The sequence below is a fragment of the Erinaceus europaeus genome, chromosome 10, assembly GCF_950295315.1.
Source record: "Erinaceus europaeus chromosome 10, mEriEur2.1, whole genome shotgun sequence".
NCBI classification, from domain to species: Eukaryota; Metazoa; Chordata; class Mammalia; order Eulipotyphla; family Erinaceidae; genus Erinaceus; species Erinaceus europaeus.
The window spans coordinates 52041088-52058093 of record NC_080171.1 but is presented as its reverse complement, the minus strand read 5'-3'; the positions used below and the strand labels follow the sequence as shown (position 1 = coordinate 52058093).

The window sequence follows — 17006 nt, the reverse complement described above, 5'->3', positions numbered from 1 at the left end:
TTTTGCGGGGGGTGATAAATATATATATATATATATATATATATTTTTTTTTTTTTTTCTCCAGGGGCTCGGTGCCAGCACTATGAATCCATGACTTCTGGTGGCCATATTTTTCCGTTTCTTTTTTCTTTTTTAATTGGATAGGACAGAGAGAAACTAAGGGGGGGATATAGAAGAAGAAAGAAAGATAAGACACCTGAAGACTTGTTTCACCTCTCTTAAAGTGCCCCCCACAGGTGGGGAGCAAGAGGGTAGAACCAGGATCCTTGCATGGGTCCTTGTGCTTAGTACTATGTGTACTTGACTGGCTGCACCGCTGCCCAGGCATTGGAGAAAATTCTTAAATGTATTAGATACTTCATCTTGTTTACATGAGGAGAAATCTTCAGCATTTAAAAATCTATTTGACTACCTATTTTATATACTTTCTGGAAATTACTGTATCTTTAAATCATGCCAACTTTTCATATAATTCCTTGAAAATTAATGTTCAATTAAAAACAGCTTGCAGCTACACTGACACTAGTTCCATCGAAGCTATCCACACAATGCTACTTATTCAGTATACTAAGTTCAATAGAATTACCTACTTGCTTCACTCAAAGAGAAACTGGAAGTCATTTGGAGGAACAACCTAAATTAATTAAGTGACCCCTTACCTGGGTTGGGTTGAAGGTACTCAATTGTTTTAGTCATTATTTCCATCACAGCCCTGCTGGTTACGTCCACTTTCTGAAATGAGAAAACAATGATTCGAAATGATAACAATTATTATTTTAGAATGTTATTTTTTGCTTGAGTGTACAGATACTTACCTGTATAACAAGAGAGCAACAATTTGTACTGTGGTGGAAGGTAAAGACTCTAAGAAACTGCCACAAATAATAAAGGCTTTGCAATCAGTTATGATTAATCAAGATTTGAAATTATTATTTACAAAAAATTAAACCTGTGAATTTATTAAAATTGGTTTCAAAATATAACACAGACTTTTCTGGCCAAATAGGGTGAGATGGCTGTTTCCTTCTATAAGTGTTCTGAGAAGCTTCCAAAAGTGATTCATTATTTACTTGACTCAGAAAAATAGCACAAAATCAGACATATCAAGGGGGGGTTCAAATCTTTTCTGTTAATTTAAGATTATTTGTTAAAACTGTATTACTATGAAAGGTATATATACGTATCTGAAAAGCTACCAAGTCTCTGAAAGATACTATTAAAATGCTAAATCTGGTAGGTAAACCCAGGTCAAGTGTTGAGTTGGGTTCAGGTTCCATGGCCCCAAAAGAGAATTGAATATATGCTACGTGTATTTAAATCCAGAGGCTAATTCACAACTTAAATGATATGATATAGATTTGTTGGTTACTGAACAAATAAAGAGAAGATCCCTAAATGGGCCTAGCACTTAAAAACATTTGTGCAATTAGTATTTATGTTCTGCAGGTCAACATTTCCACTCTGTTAAGTGCCTTCTCTCTCTACACAGAGAGGATGTATTAGCTATTCCCTCAACTAGGTCCTTGCCATACTCCCCAGGACATCATTCTTTTATCAACATGTGTGGTCTATTCAGTTTCACCATAGGAAAAATGACTAGACAAAGTAAATGCACTCACCTAACTAATATGATATGTGTAAAAGGCATTTTAAAGTGAAATTTTAGAAAATAAGTCCATGGAGACTTTTGGTATTTTCCCTGAAGAACAAGGGGGCTCTTCCTCAACTTTACTTTTTTTTTTTTTTTTTTTTTTTGAGAGGAAGGTTAGTCACTGAATGCACTGGTATGGTATATTAAAAAGAATTATTTAGGGAGATATAATAAAATACAAAACTTTCAAAGAAGAATTTATGATTACAGATAATGTTGATGTCATCTTTTCAAGTTGTTAAAGTGAAGGCACCTCTAAACAAAACTGTAAATTATATAGTGGCAACCCATTGCTGAGCTTGTTTCTAGATGTCCTGATTAGGTTGATACTAGCTTTCTTTTTTATTTTTTTATTTATTGATTTAATAATGATCAACAAGAATGTAGGACAAGTAGATACAATTCCACAATTCCACACAATTCCCACCAGCAGAGTTCCCTATCCCATCCCCTCCATTAGAAGAAGATACTACCTTTCTAATTTAATTTGTTATTGAGGAGGTTTTATTTTACAACTGGTGTTTCAGAAGCTAAGACATTTTAATAAACTAAAGTCATCATTTCATGAGTGGAGTTAGTAAACTTCCTTTCTTATAACCTGAAACCAAAGCAAAGTACTTCAGAAGAATGCATCTCCTTATAGTGTTTACTCACTAGTTAGGTTTCAGTAGAATGATCTAATTCTCTCTCCTCTCTCTCTCTCTCTCTTTCTCTTTCCCTCTCTCTCCCTCCCTCCCTCCCTCCTGTCTTTCTTACCAGAGTACTGCTCAGCTCTTGTTTATGGTGGTACAGGGTATTGAACTTGAGATTTTTGAGCCTTAGGCATGAGAGTCTCTTTACATAACCATTAGTCTATCTACCTCTGCATTCATGATCTAATTTCTGTGACTTAATAAGCATATGAAGATACTGATAATGGACCTTACTCTACCAGCCTTTCCTCACACTTTGCAAATAATCCTATCACTCTTGTTTCACATAAAAAGAAATCCTTTACATTCTTTCTGAAGTCTTCTTTTTCTTAAAATTTAAGGTCACTCAGCATGAATTCTATTAAAGTAGTCTGTAGTCACTTCTACATTTTCAAAGATAGGGCTCTTTTTGGCTTCACAGAAAGCATGTCCTGACATATTTTTCAGGCTGAAAAGGAGACACAAGGCACATATGCTAGACTCCAACATTACCCATACATTCAGGAAAAGGGAGATTCTCAGAATATACCTTCGGAGTCACTCTCTCTGCTGCTAAGCTCCCATTGATTTACATAGCCTGTGCTAGATTTTGGATGAGAATCTACAAATATCCTATAAATCACTAATGTATGAGCTAATTTCTTCCATCAAAACTGCAAGTCCATTAAATGTAGGAATGTGCCTTAATCACCTTTATGTTTTTAATGCCCAAGGCAATGCCTGGTACGTGGTGAGTATATCAAGTGAATAAATGAATGTAACTACACACACACACACACACACACACACACACACACACACACACCCCTATAGTATCACTACAGCACTGAAAGGAAATCTGAGAGGGAACCAAAGGCCCTTCAGCTGTCTCTTAACATAAATTCTGCATCATTTCAAAGAACAAATTCACATAATGTCTGCACCATAGCAAGAATTTGAACTTGTGTTTAACAAAACATATAAGCAACAGATATCATTTAAAACAAATGAAGAAAGGGACCGGGTGGTAGTGCACCCAGTTGAGCACATATGTTACCTGGATTCCAGCTTCCCAGCCCACACCTACAGTTAAGGGAGTTTTACAAATGGTGAAGCAGTACAAATGTCTCTCTGTTTCTACCCCTCTGAATTTCTGTCTCTGTATAATAATCTTTAAAACCAAAAAGCAAAATAACAACAAAAAAATGCAGAAACAATTTTGCTCATGACACTTAAGAGGAGGAAGAGAGAAATGTTTATAGTCAGGTTCCTGCAGAGAAAACACAGCCTCAATTCTGTGGGGGACAAGAGGCACACATGGTGACTCTACTGCATCTCATCAAGGAAGTGGTTGATTAGAGAAAAAAAAGAAAAATCTCTAGGAATTCCCATTTCTCTATCCCAGTACTACTGTTTTTTGTTTTGTTTTATTTATTTTTTTTTATTTATTTTGTCTCCAGGGTTATCCCTGGGGTTCACCCAGTGCTTGCATTATGAATCCACTGCTCTTGGATTTTCCCCATCTTGCCCTTGTTTTGTTGTGCTTGTTGTAGTTGTTATTGTTATTGCTGTCATAGCTGTTGTTGATGTTGGATAGGACAGGGAGAAAGTGAGAGAGGAGGGGAAGACAGAGAGGAGGAGAGAAAGACAGAGACACCCGCAGACCTGCTTCACTGCCTGTGAAGTGACCCCCTGCAGGTAGAGAACTAGGGACTCTAAACAAGATCCTTATGCAGAAATTTCCTTATGCAGAAATCTTTAATGCAAACTTAACATGAGCAAAGAATGTAAAACTTTCAACAGTCATAAATAAAATAAAACATATGTAAGATAAACTATAATAAAGTAATCTCAACACTGCATTCTAATATAAGTATCACAGTTCACTTATATTTAAATCTAAATAAAACTAAAGATATGTTCTTCAAACAAGCAGAAGACATAACTTTATTGCAGAAATGACTCATTTTTAAAATAAAATCTTCAGAAACTATTTTCTAGGAAATAGGATAAATAAACCTGTCTTCCAGACTTGGAGGGTTATTTGAAATAAAATAATTGTAATGCTTTTTTTAAGTGGTGTTTATTTAATACTGAGATAAATGTTTCAAACATGTGCCCTGCTATTTTGTCACCACTTCAAGTTAAATTTTTTATTTTATTCTTTTATAAAGCAATGAGATAGATTGCTCCATAATTTGGTATACTAAAAAAAAAAAAGAAGGAAAAGGAAAGAAGGAAGAAAGGAAGAAAGGAAGGAAGGAAGGAAGGAAGGAAGGAAGGAAGGAAGGGGAAGAGGAAGGGAGAGAGAGAGAGAGAGAGAAAGAAAGGAAGGAAGAAGGAAAGAAAGAAGAAAGACATGACCACAAACAAGCAAGGCAGACACTAAGCTACTTCCCTGGACCCATAATCATTTCTGTTAGTTTGCAATATTGGTCTGGATTCAAAGATTGGATTAATTGCCTAGTGGTAAATTGTACCCTAACTGCCTCATTTCCTATTCTTTCTTGCTTCACCAGAGAAACAAAGTTTGTCTTAGCTTAGGCAGTGTGCTCAACTACTCAGCTTATTATCTTTACCCTAACAGAGCTGGAAGCTGGCTCAACTCTGCCTCCTTACTTCTACATTCCTAAGTCTCTGGCTAATATTTCTAACAACAAGGTCTGATTATATGACATATTCCAAATTCCCTCAATGTCAACGCTAGGGGAGACAAAAGAAGACTAGGTATTGTCAGAGGATGGTATAAATTAACAGACCCACAGGCTGCTCATAATGAAGCCTGGTGAGCTCCCATATTACTAGAGTTGGATGAGTCAAAGTCAAGTCATTCTGGGAAAATGTGTCATGGTGGAAGTCTCAAATACCATGGGAGGAGGATGGGTGCAACAGAATTACAACAATAATAGTTGTGATTATCAGCTTTGATCAACTATGTCAACCACTAGGTGGTATTTAAAACTGTCCAAAGGGAACAGAGCACACTTCAGATCAGTTAGGACGGTGGGCAACAGACATTAAGTTTGAAAGGCTGATGTTCCAAATTTCTAATTAGGAGTCTGGAATATCTTATTAAATCTTACTCTAGTACATATCTAAGTTTTCAGTGATGTACACCTCAAGAACTCTGACAAGATTGTGGAAGTGAACACTAAACAGTCTCATTTTACAAGACTTTGAAATTTATCCATATTTTCCCTTCAGATATGTCTCTCAAATGTGTCCTATTCTTTCACTTGTATCTTCCTTTATCAAGAACACAGTATATGTAACTTCTTCACTTTCCACATCTCTATACTTAAATATCAGTAAGTTCTTTCCTGGTCACCCTGTGTGAGTCATTTTCCTCTGTTCAAAGTTCCTTTAGCATCATTTATTATTATACTTGTAACAAAGTTAGATTATTTTTCAAGGTCTTGTTCTCACATTAGACTATGAACTTTATGTTGTCACAAATATTGCTTATCTCTCTGCTTCTATATCCCGTGTATGTCTCTGCTTCATATAAGGCACAAATTAGGAATTTTAAAAACTCATCAATGAACCTATCAGGATAAAAACTGAAAAAGACAAGGCAGAAACCTTTCCATCTATAAATTTTATTTGCCATTTCATGCAAATTGCAAAGACCATAAAAGTGAGTCAGTACATGAGGAATTATATGAACTATGGAAAAATGCAGTGTCTAGGTACCACAGGCTCTGTTCAGCAAAGGATTTATATTTCTAGTCCATTATCTTAAAACAACTATTTGAAAAATGCAACATCCACTCTTTATCTTATACCTAAATATCACTTTCAGATAGAATGAAAAGCAAAAGAGGGGGCCAGGTGGTGGTGCACTTAGTTGAATGCACATATTACCACATGCAAGGATCCCAGTTCAAGTTCTCATCCTCACCTGAAAGGTCTGTGTAGTGAAGCAGAGTTGCAGTTGTCTTTCTCTCTCCTTCTCTTATCTCCCTCTACCCTCTCAATCTATGGCCTATCAAATAAAATAAAAAAAAAGAAAAAAGGAGAAACTGGTGACCAGGAAGGAGAGGTGGATTTATCATGTCTTCACTGTGTGCCAGCAATAACTCTGGTAGCAATTTAAAATGAGAAGAAGAGAAAATGAAAGGAAAGAAAAGCTAAAGAGAAAATAAAATGAATTCTTAGGAAATTTAAAGTTGGATATCTTTTTACCACCTTACTTCTTAAGAACCTGTTATCTTTTTGTGTTTTTTTTTTTTTGCAAACAACTAACCAAACTATTTATATTATCTTTAGTCCTTAACAGCACTCCACAAAGGATTAGTATTTTCATTTTACATTTAGGAAAAAAGTGGGAGTTCAGCAATGAAATGACTTGTGTAACAGTGGCAAAAAAGAGATCACATATTTATGGATTGGAAGAATTAACATCATAAAAATGTCTGTTCTAGAAGCAACTGGTGGCACAGCTATATACAAATAATGTCAAAGGACATAAATTATGGTGATATTGTGTATTATACAACAAATCCTAACAAAGGGATTTTTCAAAGTTAACCCAATTGCCAAATAATGAGATTATAGCAATAAGTATCCATTGTCTTCTTAACCCTAAGACAGTAGGAACCTCCCACTTCCCCCAATAGAGCCTATATTTCTCCCAGTCCTGGAACCTCTAGGGTGGGGTTCACTGTCTTGTATGCTTCTCTCAATTCATACCAAATGATATTGCATCCGCTAATCCTAACCTAATCAACCAACGCAATGAGTACCACCTCAGCATGCTTCACTTCAGACTGTGTCCAGAGATCTCAGGCGTCAAAAGTCAGCCCTTCACCCTCACTACTAGGTGAGACCTTTCCTTTCATAGTATTATCTAATTCCATTCCAGGTGGTTCACTTCCTAACAAAGTCACAAAACCTAGATATAGACCAGGTCCCTTGAGATAGAGCATATATTCACATGTATCCATAAGTTAGGGCAAAATATATACCTGAAAGCAAAAGTAAACAATAGTCTGCAATGAGTCAGCATAAAGTTCCTAATGAATTAGTATCTAATGAGACTTAGATACCCTCCTCACTTACTTTACAGTCAACAATATTTATGCACCTTTCGCATATTAGGGAGCTACTCTCCTCCATGATCTAGATTTCTGTTCCTTTTCCAGCCATGACATCACCTGCCCAGACAAAAACTTGGATCTATCTGTGTATCAGATTTCAGGCTCAGGGGAAAAAAAGAAACAAGTAGTATAGCCACAGGTCCTTTGGAATATAAATAAAATATGCCTACTAGCTATCTACAAAATGGAGGACCCCCCAACTCTTCATCTGCACTATTCCAGCCTGTAAGTTCATGACTGATCAACAATTTGTTTGGTTTTCTTTGTATGTTAACTCTCTTTTCAGCCACCAGGTTCCAGATGCTAGCAGGATGCCCACCAGACTTCACTGGACAGACAAACCATCAATGTGTCATGGAGATCCACTTCCCCAGAGCCCCACCCTACTAGGGAAAGAGAGAGACAGGCTGGGAGTATGGTTTGACCTGTCAATGCCCCTGTTCAGAGCGGAAGCAATTATAGGAGCCAGATCTTCAACCTTCTGCATCCCACAATGACCTTGGGTCCATACTCACAGAGGGTTAAAGAATAGGAAAGCTATCAGGAGAGGGGATGGGATACAGATTTCTGGTGGTGGGAATAGTGTGGAGTTGTACCCCTCTTGTCCTATGGTTTTGTCAATGATTCCTTTTTATAAATTAAAAAAAAAAACCATAAAAAATGTCTGTTCTACCCAGAACCATATGTAGATTTAATGCAATGCAATGCAATCCCTATCAAGGGGATTTCTTTAAGAGAACTGAACAGGGTGAGAATGGTTATACAAAAGACTTTCATGCATGAGGCTCTGAGGTTCTAGGTTCAGTCCCCAGCATCACTATAAGCCAGAGCAGAACAGTGTTCTCAGTGTATCTCTTGCTAAAAACAAATAAATAAAAATACAGAGAAAAGAGAATAGAGCAAATGCTACAAGAGTTTACCTGGAGTCAGAAATTACCCAGAATTGCTAAAGCAATTTTGTTGGCGGTATCACACTCCCATTCTATAAGGATGCTGTAATCAAAGTTCCCTGGTACTAGAATAAATATAGACATAGTGATAAGTGGAATAGAAAAGAGAGTGCAGAAATTATTCTCTGACCCCTATGGATATCTAATTTTTGGCAAGGGAGCCCAAAATACTAAATGGAGAAAGGAGAGCTTCCTAAAAAATTGGTGCTTGGAGAACTGGGTTGAAACATGCAGAAGTATGAAACTGAACCACTTTATCTTACCATGCATGAAGTACACTCCAATGGATCAAAGTTTGGATGTTAAACCAGAAACCATCAAATATTTAGAGGAATATACTGGAAGAACTCTGTTTAATCTAAATTGTGTCTTCAATGATAATGTCTTCAATAATTGTGTCTTCAAAATCCATTTGTAAGAAAAGTAAAATAATAACAACAATAAATTATAATATACCAATAGGACTACATAAAACTGAAAATCTGCACAGAAGAAACTACCACCCAACCATCCTCAGAGAATGGGAGATCTCTTTATGCCATACATCATACACAAGGTTCACAACCAAAATATACGAAGGGCTCAGCAAATTCAGCAACAAAAAACCCATACAACCCCATCCAAAAGTGGGAAGAGAATATGAACAGAATATTCAGTAAAGAAGCTATTCAAATGGCCAAGAGTCATTAAAAAATGCTCTAACAGGGAGGCCAGGTGGTGATGCACCTGGTTAAGTGCACATAGTAACACTAATGACAAGGATACAGGTTCAAAGCCCCAGCTCACCACATGCAGGGGGGAGCTTCACAAGTGGTAAAGCAGATCTGCAGGTGTCTACTGTTCTCTGTCCTTCTCTCTCCCTCTGCCTCCCCTCTCATTTTCTCTCTGTCCTATCCAATAAGATGGGGGGGGGAGGCTGTCAGGAGTAGTAGATTCTTAGTAGTGTTGGTAAAGAACCCCTGGAGGCAAAAAAAAAAGGTCTAAGTTATTGATTAACAGAGAAATGCAAATAAAGACAACAAGGAAATACCATTTTGCTCCTGTGAGAATGTCTTACATCAGAAAGAATAATTATGACAAATTCTGAAGATGTGTGTGAACAAAGGAGCACTTCTGCACTGCTGCCTGGAATGTAAATTGGTCCAACCCCTGTGGAGAGCAGTTTGGAGAATTCCTCAGGAAACTAGAAATGGACCTACCCAATGATGTAGCAATTCCTCTCCAGGGGATATACCCTGATGAAATAAACATACCTATCCAAAGAAATCTGTGTACATTTATGTTCATAGCAGCATAATTTGCATTAGCCTAAACTAGTAAACAACCTGGGTGCCTAATAACAGGTGAGTGGCTAAGAAAGTCATGGTATATATACACAATGAAAGACTACTCAGCTATTAAGAATTATTAATTCATCATCTTTACCTCGTCTTGGGTGGATCTTGAAGGAATCATGTGGAGTGAGATAAGCCAGAAAGAGAAGGATGAATATGGGATGATATCATTCATGGGCAGAACTTAAGAAACAAGAATAGAAAGAGGAAACACAAAGAATAAATTACACTGGTGGTATATTGCACCAAAGTGCAGAACTCTGGGGAAAGAGGACAGAAAGGAAGTTGAATGGAGGAGGAAGATTTCAGGTCCTGGTACATGATGATGGGCCTAATTGGATGTGAGAGTGTTTTGAAGACATCTATGTTGGTGAGATGAGAAAGTGCACCCATGTGCCAACAACTGTATCATAAACTATTAACATCCCAATAAAATAAATAAAGAAAAAAAAGAAGATTGGTGAAAGCTGATAATTATACAACTATGAACTCTCCTCTACATCCAGCTGCCTCTAGCTATCATGATCCTATCAAGAAAAGCCTCAAACTTAAAGACTGACAGTGACTCAAAAACTCCTACAAACATCTGGGTCAACATTCTCCACATCTCCTTCTTTTCAATCTTAATTCAAAACATCAGCTACACGTCACTATTGGAAAAGTGAAAAATTCACTAGAAAAAGTACATTATGTATTGCCTTCCATGTGGCTTAATTCTAAGGACATACAAAGGGAGGCAGAATATTTTAATATTTAATATCTCTAGAATGTGCTAAGAGTAATTTTAATAATAAAAAAATGTATTATGAGATACCAGTGGAGAGAAGCATGCTGGGCAAGTTGATGTCAAGAAGAATGGTAGGTGGTGAAAACTTACCCTCTCCATCTCCTTGAAGTCATCATCCAGTTTGGTTCCTTCAGCTCCTCCTACTTTCTCACTCACTTTCTGTAAATAAAAAAGAAGAAAAGAATTATAATTTTTAATTTTAAAATATATTGCAAATTTGAAACACTTTTTACAAACATCCTCTAATATAATCTCACAGTCACTCACTGACAGAAGTGGACACTCCCATTTTCAGAGTTTCAGAAAGTTTAAACAACTTGCTAAAGGCCGTGTACCTGTCAAAGGTAATGAGACAAGAATTCAAATTTACTTTCTGATTTCAACCTCAGCATTCTTCCATAAATAACTATGTAACTACCTAACCACTCATATTTTCTTTTTTTTGAAATTATTGGAAGAAAAGTATAATGCAATAATAATTTTTTCTGCTAATAAATTTACAATGCTACCTTGGTTATTCAGCCTATTCTTCAATAGACTGTTGAAGAGATAATCATTATTATCCTTCATATTGGCAGGAGAAAAACCAGCCTAGCAGAATTTCCAACAAATGGACTTAAACTGTTTACTCTTTTTCTCTCCTGTTTTTTTAGTACAGTGCTAGAGAAGGAAATAAGGGCCTTACACGTGCGCAATTCTGCTGAGCAACCATCCTGAACTTTTTTTTTTTTCATTGCATAGCCATCTCAGAGATGGCAAGACAGACAATGAGAAAGAAGAGACAGAAAGAGTTACCAGCTACACTAGTCACGAAGTTCTCCTGGTGCTATCAGTGCTATTCCTACATGGTGCCAAAGATTTATACCAAAGCCTCACATCTTCACATGTTAAGGTGTACACTTGATTTAATAAGCTATTTCCCAGCCACAAAATAGTATATTCTTACAAGAATATATATTTTTTTCCTCTAGCTGTGAAATGCATATTTTTAAATGTGTGCAATACTTATAAAGACAAAATAAATTCTGAAAAGACATTGAAGGTATTTCTTAGTTACTCAATTCCATTACCAAAAATGCTGTGTAGCAATTGAAATGTGCAAGTGTTCACTTACTATACACAGAATTCATATTAGTAGCAAAACATGCCTATTTTTTTCTGAATAGAGATTTGAGCTAATTCCAATAAAAAGTTATGAAGATAGTCACAAAAATACTTTAATTTCAGTGAAGGGAAGAATATTAAACACTGCATAAAATTTTCATTCCTTATAAGAAAAATCTTACTTGTAAATGTAGATGCTTTTCATTAAGACACTCTATATTGGGAATGGACTGGGTGGTGGAGCACCTGTTGAGCACACACATTACCTTACACAAGGACCCTGGTTCTAGTCCCCACCCCACACCTATAGAGAGGGAGCTTCATGACAAGTTAAACAGGTCTGCAGGTATCTATCTCTTTCCTTCTTTATCTCCCTCCCCTCAAGTTCTCTCTTTCCTATCAAATAAAATAGGGAAAAAACAGGTTGGGTGGGGTGGGGTGGGGTGGGGTGGCTGCCCAGAGTGGTGGGTTCACAGTGCCAATACCAAACCTCAAAGATAAGCCAAGTGGCAGTAAAAAGCAAGCAAGCAAACAAAAATGCAATATATTTTTTATTTCTTAAAATTAATATTACTGAGGATATACTGCTTCACAGTTATAATGAGTTATAAGGAGGGTACAATTTCACATCTCTTCAAAGTATGTGCAATCACACTTAACCTATCACAAAAATGTCCTGTCTCTACCATAGGTCACTAGGTTCTCAAGCTCTTTTTAATGCCTACCCTTTCCATTTAGTAAATTCAAAACTGCAGACATAGGCAAGGGTTTATGTGTAGTTTCCCTTTTATTTCTTAAAATTCATATACAAGTGAGATTATCCAGTAGATATTTTCCCCTTCTGGTTTAATTCTCTGAATATATGTGTGTGTATGTATTTGTATGTGTATATGTGTAATATATATACATATATATATATTTAATGAGAGAGTTACAGAGAAAGGGAGAGGCGGACAGACAGACAGATACACCATAGCACTGATCATCTCTGGCTTACAGTAGTTCTAGGGATTGGACTTGAGACCTCAAGGTCCTTAGGCATGGCAATAACAACCATTATGCTAGTTCTCCAACCTTGGTTTATCACACTAGCATAATCTCCTCCATTTCCATCTATATTGTAACAAAAGGCAGGATTTCATTTTATCTTAGAGCTGAGTAGTACTCTGTAGTACATATATACCATAACTTCTTTACTTTTTCTATACATCCTTCAATATCTGGATTTGTTTCTAAGTCATGGCTTTTGTAAATAGTGCTGCACATAGTTTCTCAGATTAGCATTTCTGTATTTTAAAAAAATATCTATTTTTTACATTTTGGATATAAATAGACATAAATCAAGATGGAATGAAAGAAAGAGAGAAATCCACAACCCTTCTCCACCACTCATGACTTTCTTCCCTACAGGTGGGGACTGGGTCTTGAACCCGGGTGCTTGCACATGGTGATGTATGCACTTTACTAGGTGCACCACCACTCAACTGTTCTCCCTTTTTCTTCTTTAGATATTTAGAAACATACGACAAACCTATTTTTGAAGAAGTCACACTGTCTTCTACAGAGGTAGGATGAGTTTACATTCTTGCCAACAGTATTTAAGTTCCCATTTCTCTCAATATCCTAGCAAACACTTGTTATTATTGACCATTTTAATGCCGGCTGTCTCCACAGGTGTAAGTTGCTAACTTTGCAGCTGATATGCATGTCCCTAATAATAAATGATGATTATCATTTTTTCAGGTATGTGTTGACCAATTTGTATGTTCTCCGTGGAGAAGTGTCTAGAATTCAGTTTCCATACTAAAAAATCCTAAAGAGAAGCTGGAGAGAAGTGATCCATTTAAAATGGTGCAGTGTCTGAGGGAGTCTTGCTCCACCAGTGTGCAGAACATCTGAACTTCATGTGGGCTAAACTTCAGTGCTATAGCCTTAGCCTGACACCTGTGACTAGGAACCTTGGTAAATAACCAAGACTGGTCAAACACAACCCCCTGGCTCTGGTCCTCCCACAGAGCATCAAGCATAACAGGAAGTTAGAGGAGATCATCCATACTAATGGACAAAAATAACAACTTAAAGAAAATACGAAGTTCAACTGAGCTATATAAATTTCCAAAAGGAGACTTCAAAGCTCTAGTCCTAAGTATGCTCACCAAAATGAAATGTTCTATGAAGAAAACTTCAACAATTAAAACATGTGCCATAAGAACTACATAAGATACATTATGCCTATGCCGTATAGAAGAAAAATGAGGACTTCATAAATTAAATTGCCTGTTCCAAGTACAGACCTTTTAGTGAGGAAAAGGTAGACTCAGGAACTGAACACTATTTCCCAAATGAAACTCTAGGAGTCTTTCTTTGCATTAGGACTGAAACTATGAAGAGCTGTCCAAGGTGCTAGCCTTTTCTATTTGAAATTCCACCAGATTCTAGTCTAAGCACATAAAATAAAACATAGCCCAACTCAAAAAGTCAAGGGTCTACATCATACTTTAATTTTTAATTAATTCCTCACTACCTCCTTTTTTGCATCCATCAACAGGGCAGTACCACAACAGCTGACTCAGCATATTAAATGGGTTACCAAATGGAACTGCTTTTATCACAAACGAAAATTAGTCCTGGTGTCTTACACTAATGTCAACTCACCCATTCAGTAGATTTAAATACTTTCTTGTAAGTATTCTTTTTGAGAGATGGGTTTGTGTGTGTGTGTGTACGTGTGAGTGTGCATGTGCTAATTAGAGAGAGTAAGATCTTTCTCTTTTCTACAAAACTGCTCTCAGACAATTTTCCAAATATGGATGAAATTATCAGTTAGATACTGGTACTGGCCTTATTAGTTTATTGATATAAAATGTATTTTCTAATTAGATTTTTAGTAAGAAAGAAATACTTAAAATGACAATTATATTATTTTTTTGAGACTTTTGTTCAAGGCACAAAGGATCTAAATATATCATGGCATCAAGTTAAATATTTAGCTAAATAACAATGGACTCATTATGGAAAGCAAAATCTACTTTCTGGAAATAACACTAGAAAAATTTCCATCATTTTATGTGTAGAGTCAAAGAGAAAATATAGATTCCCTGAGTCCATCTGGCCAAAATTGAGTTTTGGCTTCTGTCTTTACCAACTATCATTTAAAAAAGAATAGTATTACCCTATTATTTTCTATTAGGTAGTTTCTAAATCCAAGACTTCATAATACAGAATATTTTCTGATGTTTTTTAGTATACTTTGGCTAGTAAACTTGCCATTTGAGAGATTGTTCACCTATTTATACAAATATCAGCGGTAGGTATTTGAATTAAACAAAACAGTAAAATGAGCCAATATGTTCCCTTGTTCCATCTAAAAACAACTCCCTTGTTCAAAACCTTCCATTGTACTCACTAAGCTAAACATTGAGAGCTTATGAAACTAAATGTGTCAGCTTTTTCAATCTCCCCACTGATCCTGGTGACTCCTCCTCCCTTTCTGTGATGTGGCTTAGAGACAGAAAGATAGAAATAGATCAGAAAGGAGACATACCTGCAGCACTGCTCCCCTGCTCTGAAAATGCCTCCCACTACAGGTGTGGACAAGGAACTTGAACCCAGGACCGTGGTAATGCATGTAACTCTACTAAGTGAGTCACCACCTGGTCTCCACCCTTTCTTTTTTAAAAAAATTATATTTATTTATTGGACAGAGACATCCAGAAATCAAGAGGGAAGGGGTGGGAGAGAGACAGAGAGAGACCTGTAGTCCTGCTTTACACTTGCAAAGCTTTCCCCCTGCAGATGAGGACTGGGGGCTCGAACCAGGGTCCTTGCGTCCTGTGACATGTATGCTCAACCAGGTGCGCCACCACCCAGTCCTCCACCATCCTTTCTATCTTGACTTTCATTGTATGCTTCATAGCAGGTACTCAGCAACAATTTTTGGAAACAGATTACAATATCCTTCTAAAAACATTAATATTAAAATGACTGGAAAGACATAATGTGAAGAAAAATAAGGCTGGTCATCTGTCTCTGGGTGGTTTATCAAAAGGCACAACTTTTCAAAAAATAGTCTCAACTATGCTAAATTAAGACTTAACTGCTAAATCTGAAGTAGTGTTGTCTCACGTTATTTTTTTCTCCATACTAAAAAATATCAAAGGAAAGCAGCATCAAGAGACAGTTTAAATAAGTGATCACTGCTTCTAGCCCACAAATCAACACTGCTTTCCAACAATGACTCTTATTTTATTCATTTATTTTAATGAGAGAGGGAAGAGAGACAAAATCACTGCTCAGCTCTGGCTAATGGTGATGCTGGGGATTGAACCTGGGACATTGGAGCCTCAGGCATAAGAGTCTTTTTGCAATAACCATTATGCTGTCTCCCCAACCCCCTTCTCCCTCTTTGTCTCCCCTTCCCCTCTCAATTTCTCCTTTATCAAATAAAAACAAGAGAAGTGGATTTATTATGCAGGCACAAACCGTAGCAATAAGCCTGGTGGCAAATAAATAAATAAATAAAATTATATATGTATATATAATTATATATATGTAGTATTTGGTAATATAACAAATAAAACAGAGTAATCAGAATTGCAGAAGCATTTTCTGGCATTTAGTTAAATACAAGTAGATATTACTTTTGCAGATGGTGATATTCTCATGTATGAAGAGCAGGGTAAATTCACTTTATAGGATGGATATAAATAAGTTTCACACATTTTTTTTTCCTCAGCTGCCATTAAATTGGAATGTTTAAATGCCATGATGTTTTGAACATGACTTTCAAAAACATATATTTTCCATACCCAAACTTCAGATTTTCCTAGAAAATGAGAAGTCTGTGTAAATGGAGCTAATTCTGATTAATTTTTTAAAAATTATCTTTATTTATTTATTGGATAGAGACAGCCAGAAATCTTGAGGGGAGGAGGAGGTAGAGAGGGAGAGAGACAGAGAGACACCTGCAGCCCTGCTTCACCACTTGCAAAGCTTTCCCCCTGCAGGTGGGGACCGGGGGCTCAAACCCAGTTCCTTGCACACTGTAACCTATGCACTCAACCAGGTGTGCCACCACCCAACCCTCTAATTATTTTTTAACTATGAAATAGAATAGTGAATAAAAGTGGAAATGTTCTGTTATATAAAAATTGATAATTTCTGGGAGGAAAGGGGCAAGAGGAAGGGACAATGGGATCCTGGTGTATGGTGGAAGTGTGTGGGGGAGATCACTAGGTTAGGGACAGTGTCTCCCAAACACCTATCAAGAGGAACTGAAGGACCTAGAGGGAGCTGAATTGTTATTTGGAAAACTGAGAAATGCTACACATGTGCAAACTACTGTGTTATACTGTTGACTGTAAATCAACAACCCCCCAACACAGGAAAGGGGGGAGGAGCTGAGAGGTGA

At 36.7% G+C, this 17006-nt stretch overlaps 1 protein-coding gene across 2 annotated transcripts in view; it reads right to left on the bottom strand.

Annotated features, from left to right (window-relative positions):
- Nucleotides 1-17006, bottom strand: part of SH3GL2 (SH3 domain containing GRB2 like 2, endophilin A1) — a 194222-nt gene that overhangs the window by 27650 nt on the left and 149566 nt on the right. Inside the window, exons 2-4 of one of the 2 annotated variants that reach the window (XM_060199609.1) lie at nucleotides 10760-10827; nucleotides 10583-10651; nucleotides 660-732 (exon numbers count right to left, since the gene is read on the bottom strand). In XM_060199609.1, the coding sequence (XP_060055592.1) occupies nucleotides 660-732; nucleotides 10583-10591 (82 nt within the window). In that variant the 5' untranslated portion in view covers nucleotides 10592-10651; nucleotides 10760-10827. The remainder of the gene's footprint in view (nucleotides 1-659; nucleotides 733-10582; nucleotides 10652-10759; nucleotides 10828-17006) is intronic. The other variant, XM_007535769.2, reaches the window with a different exon arrangement.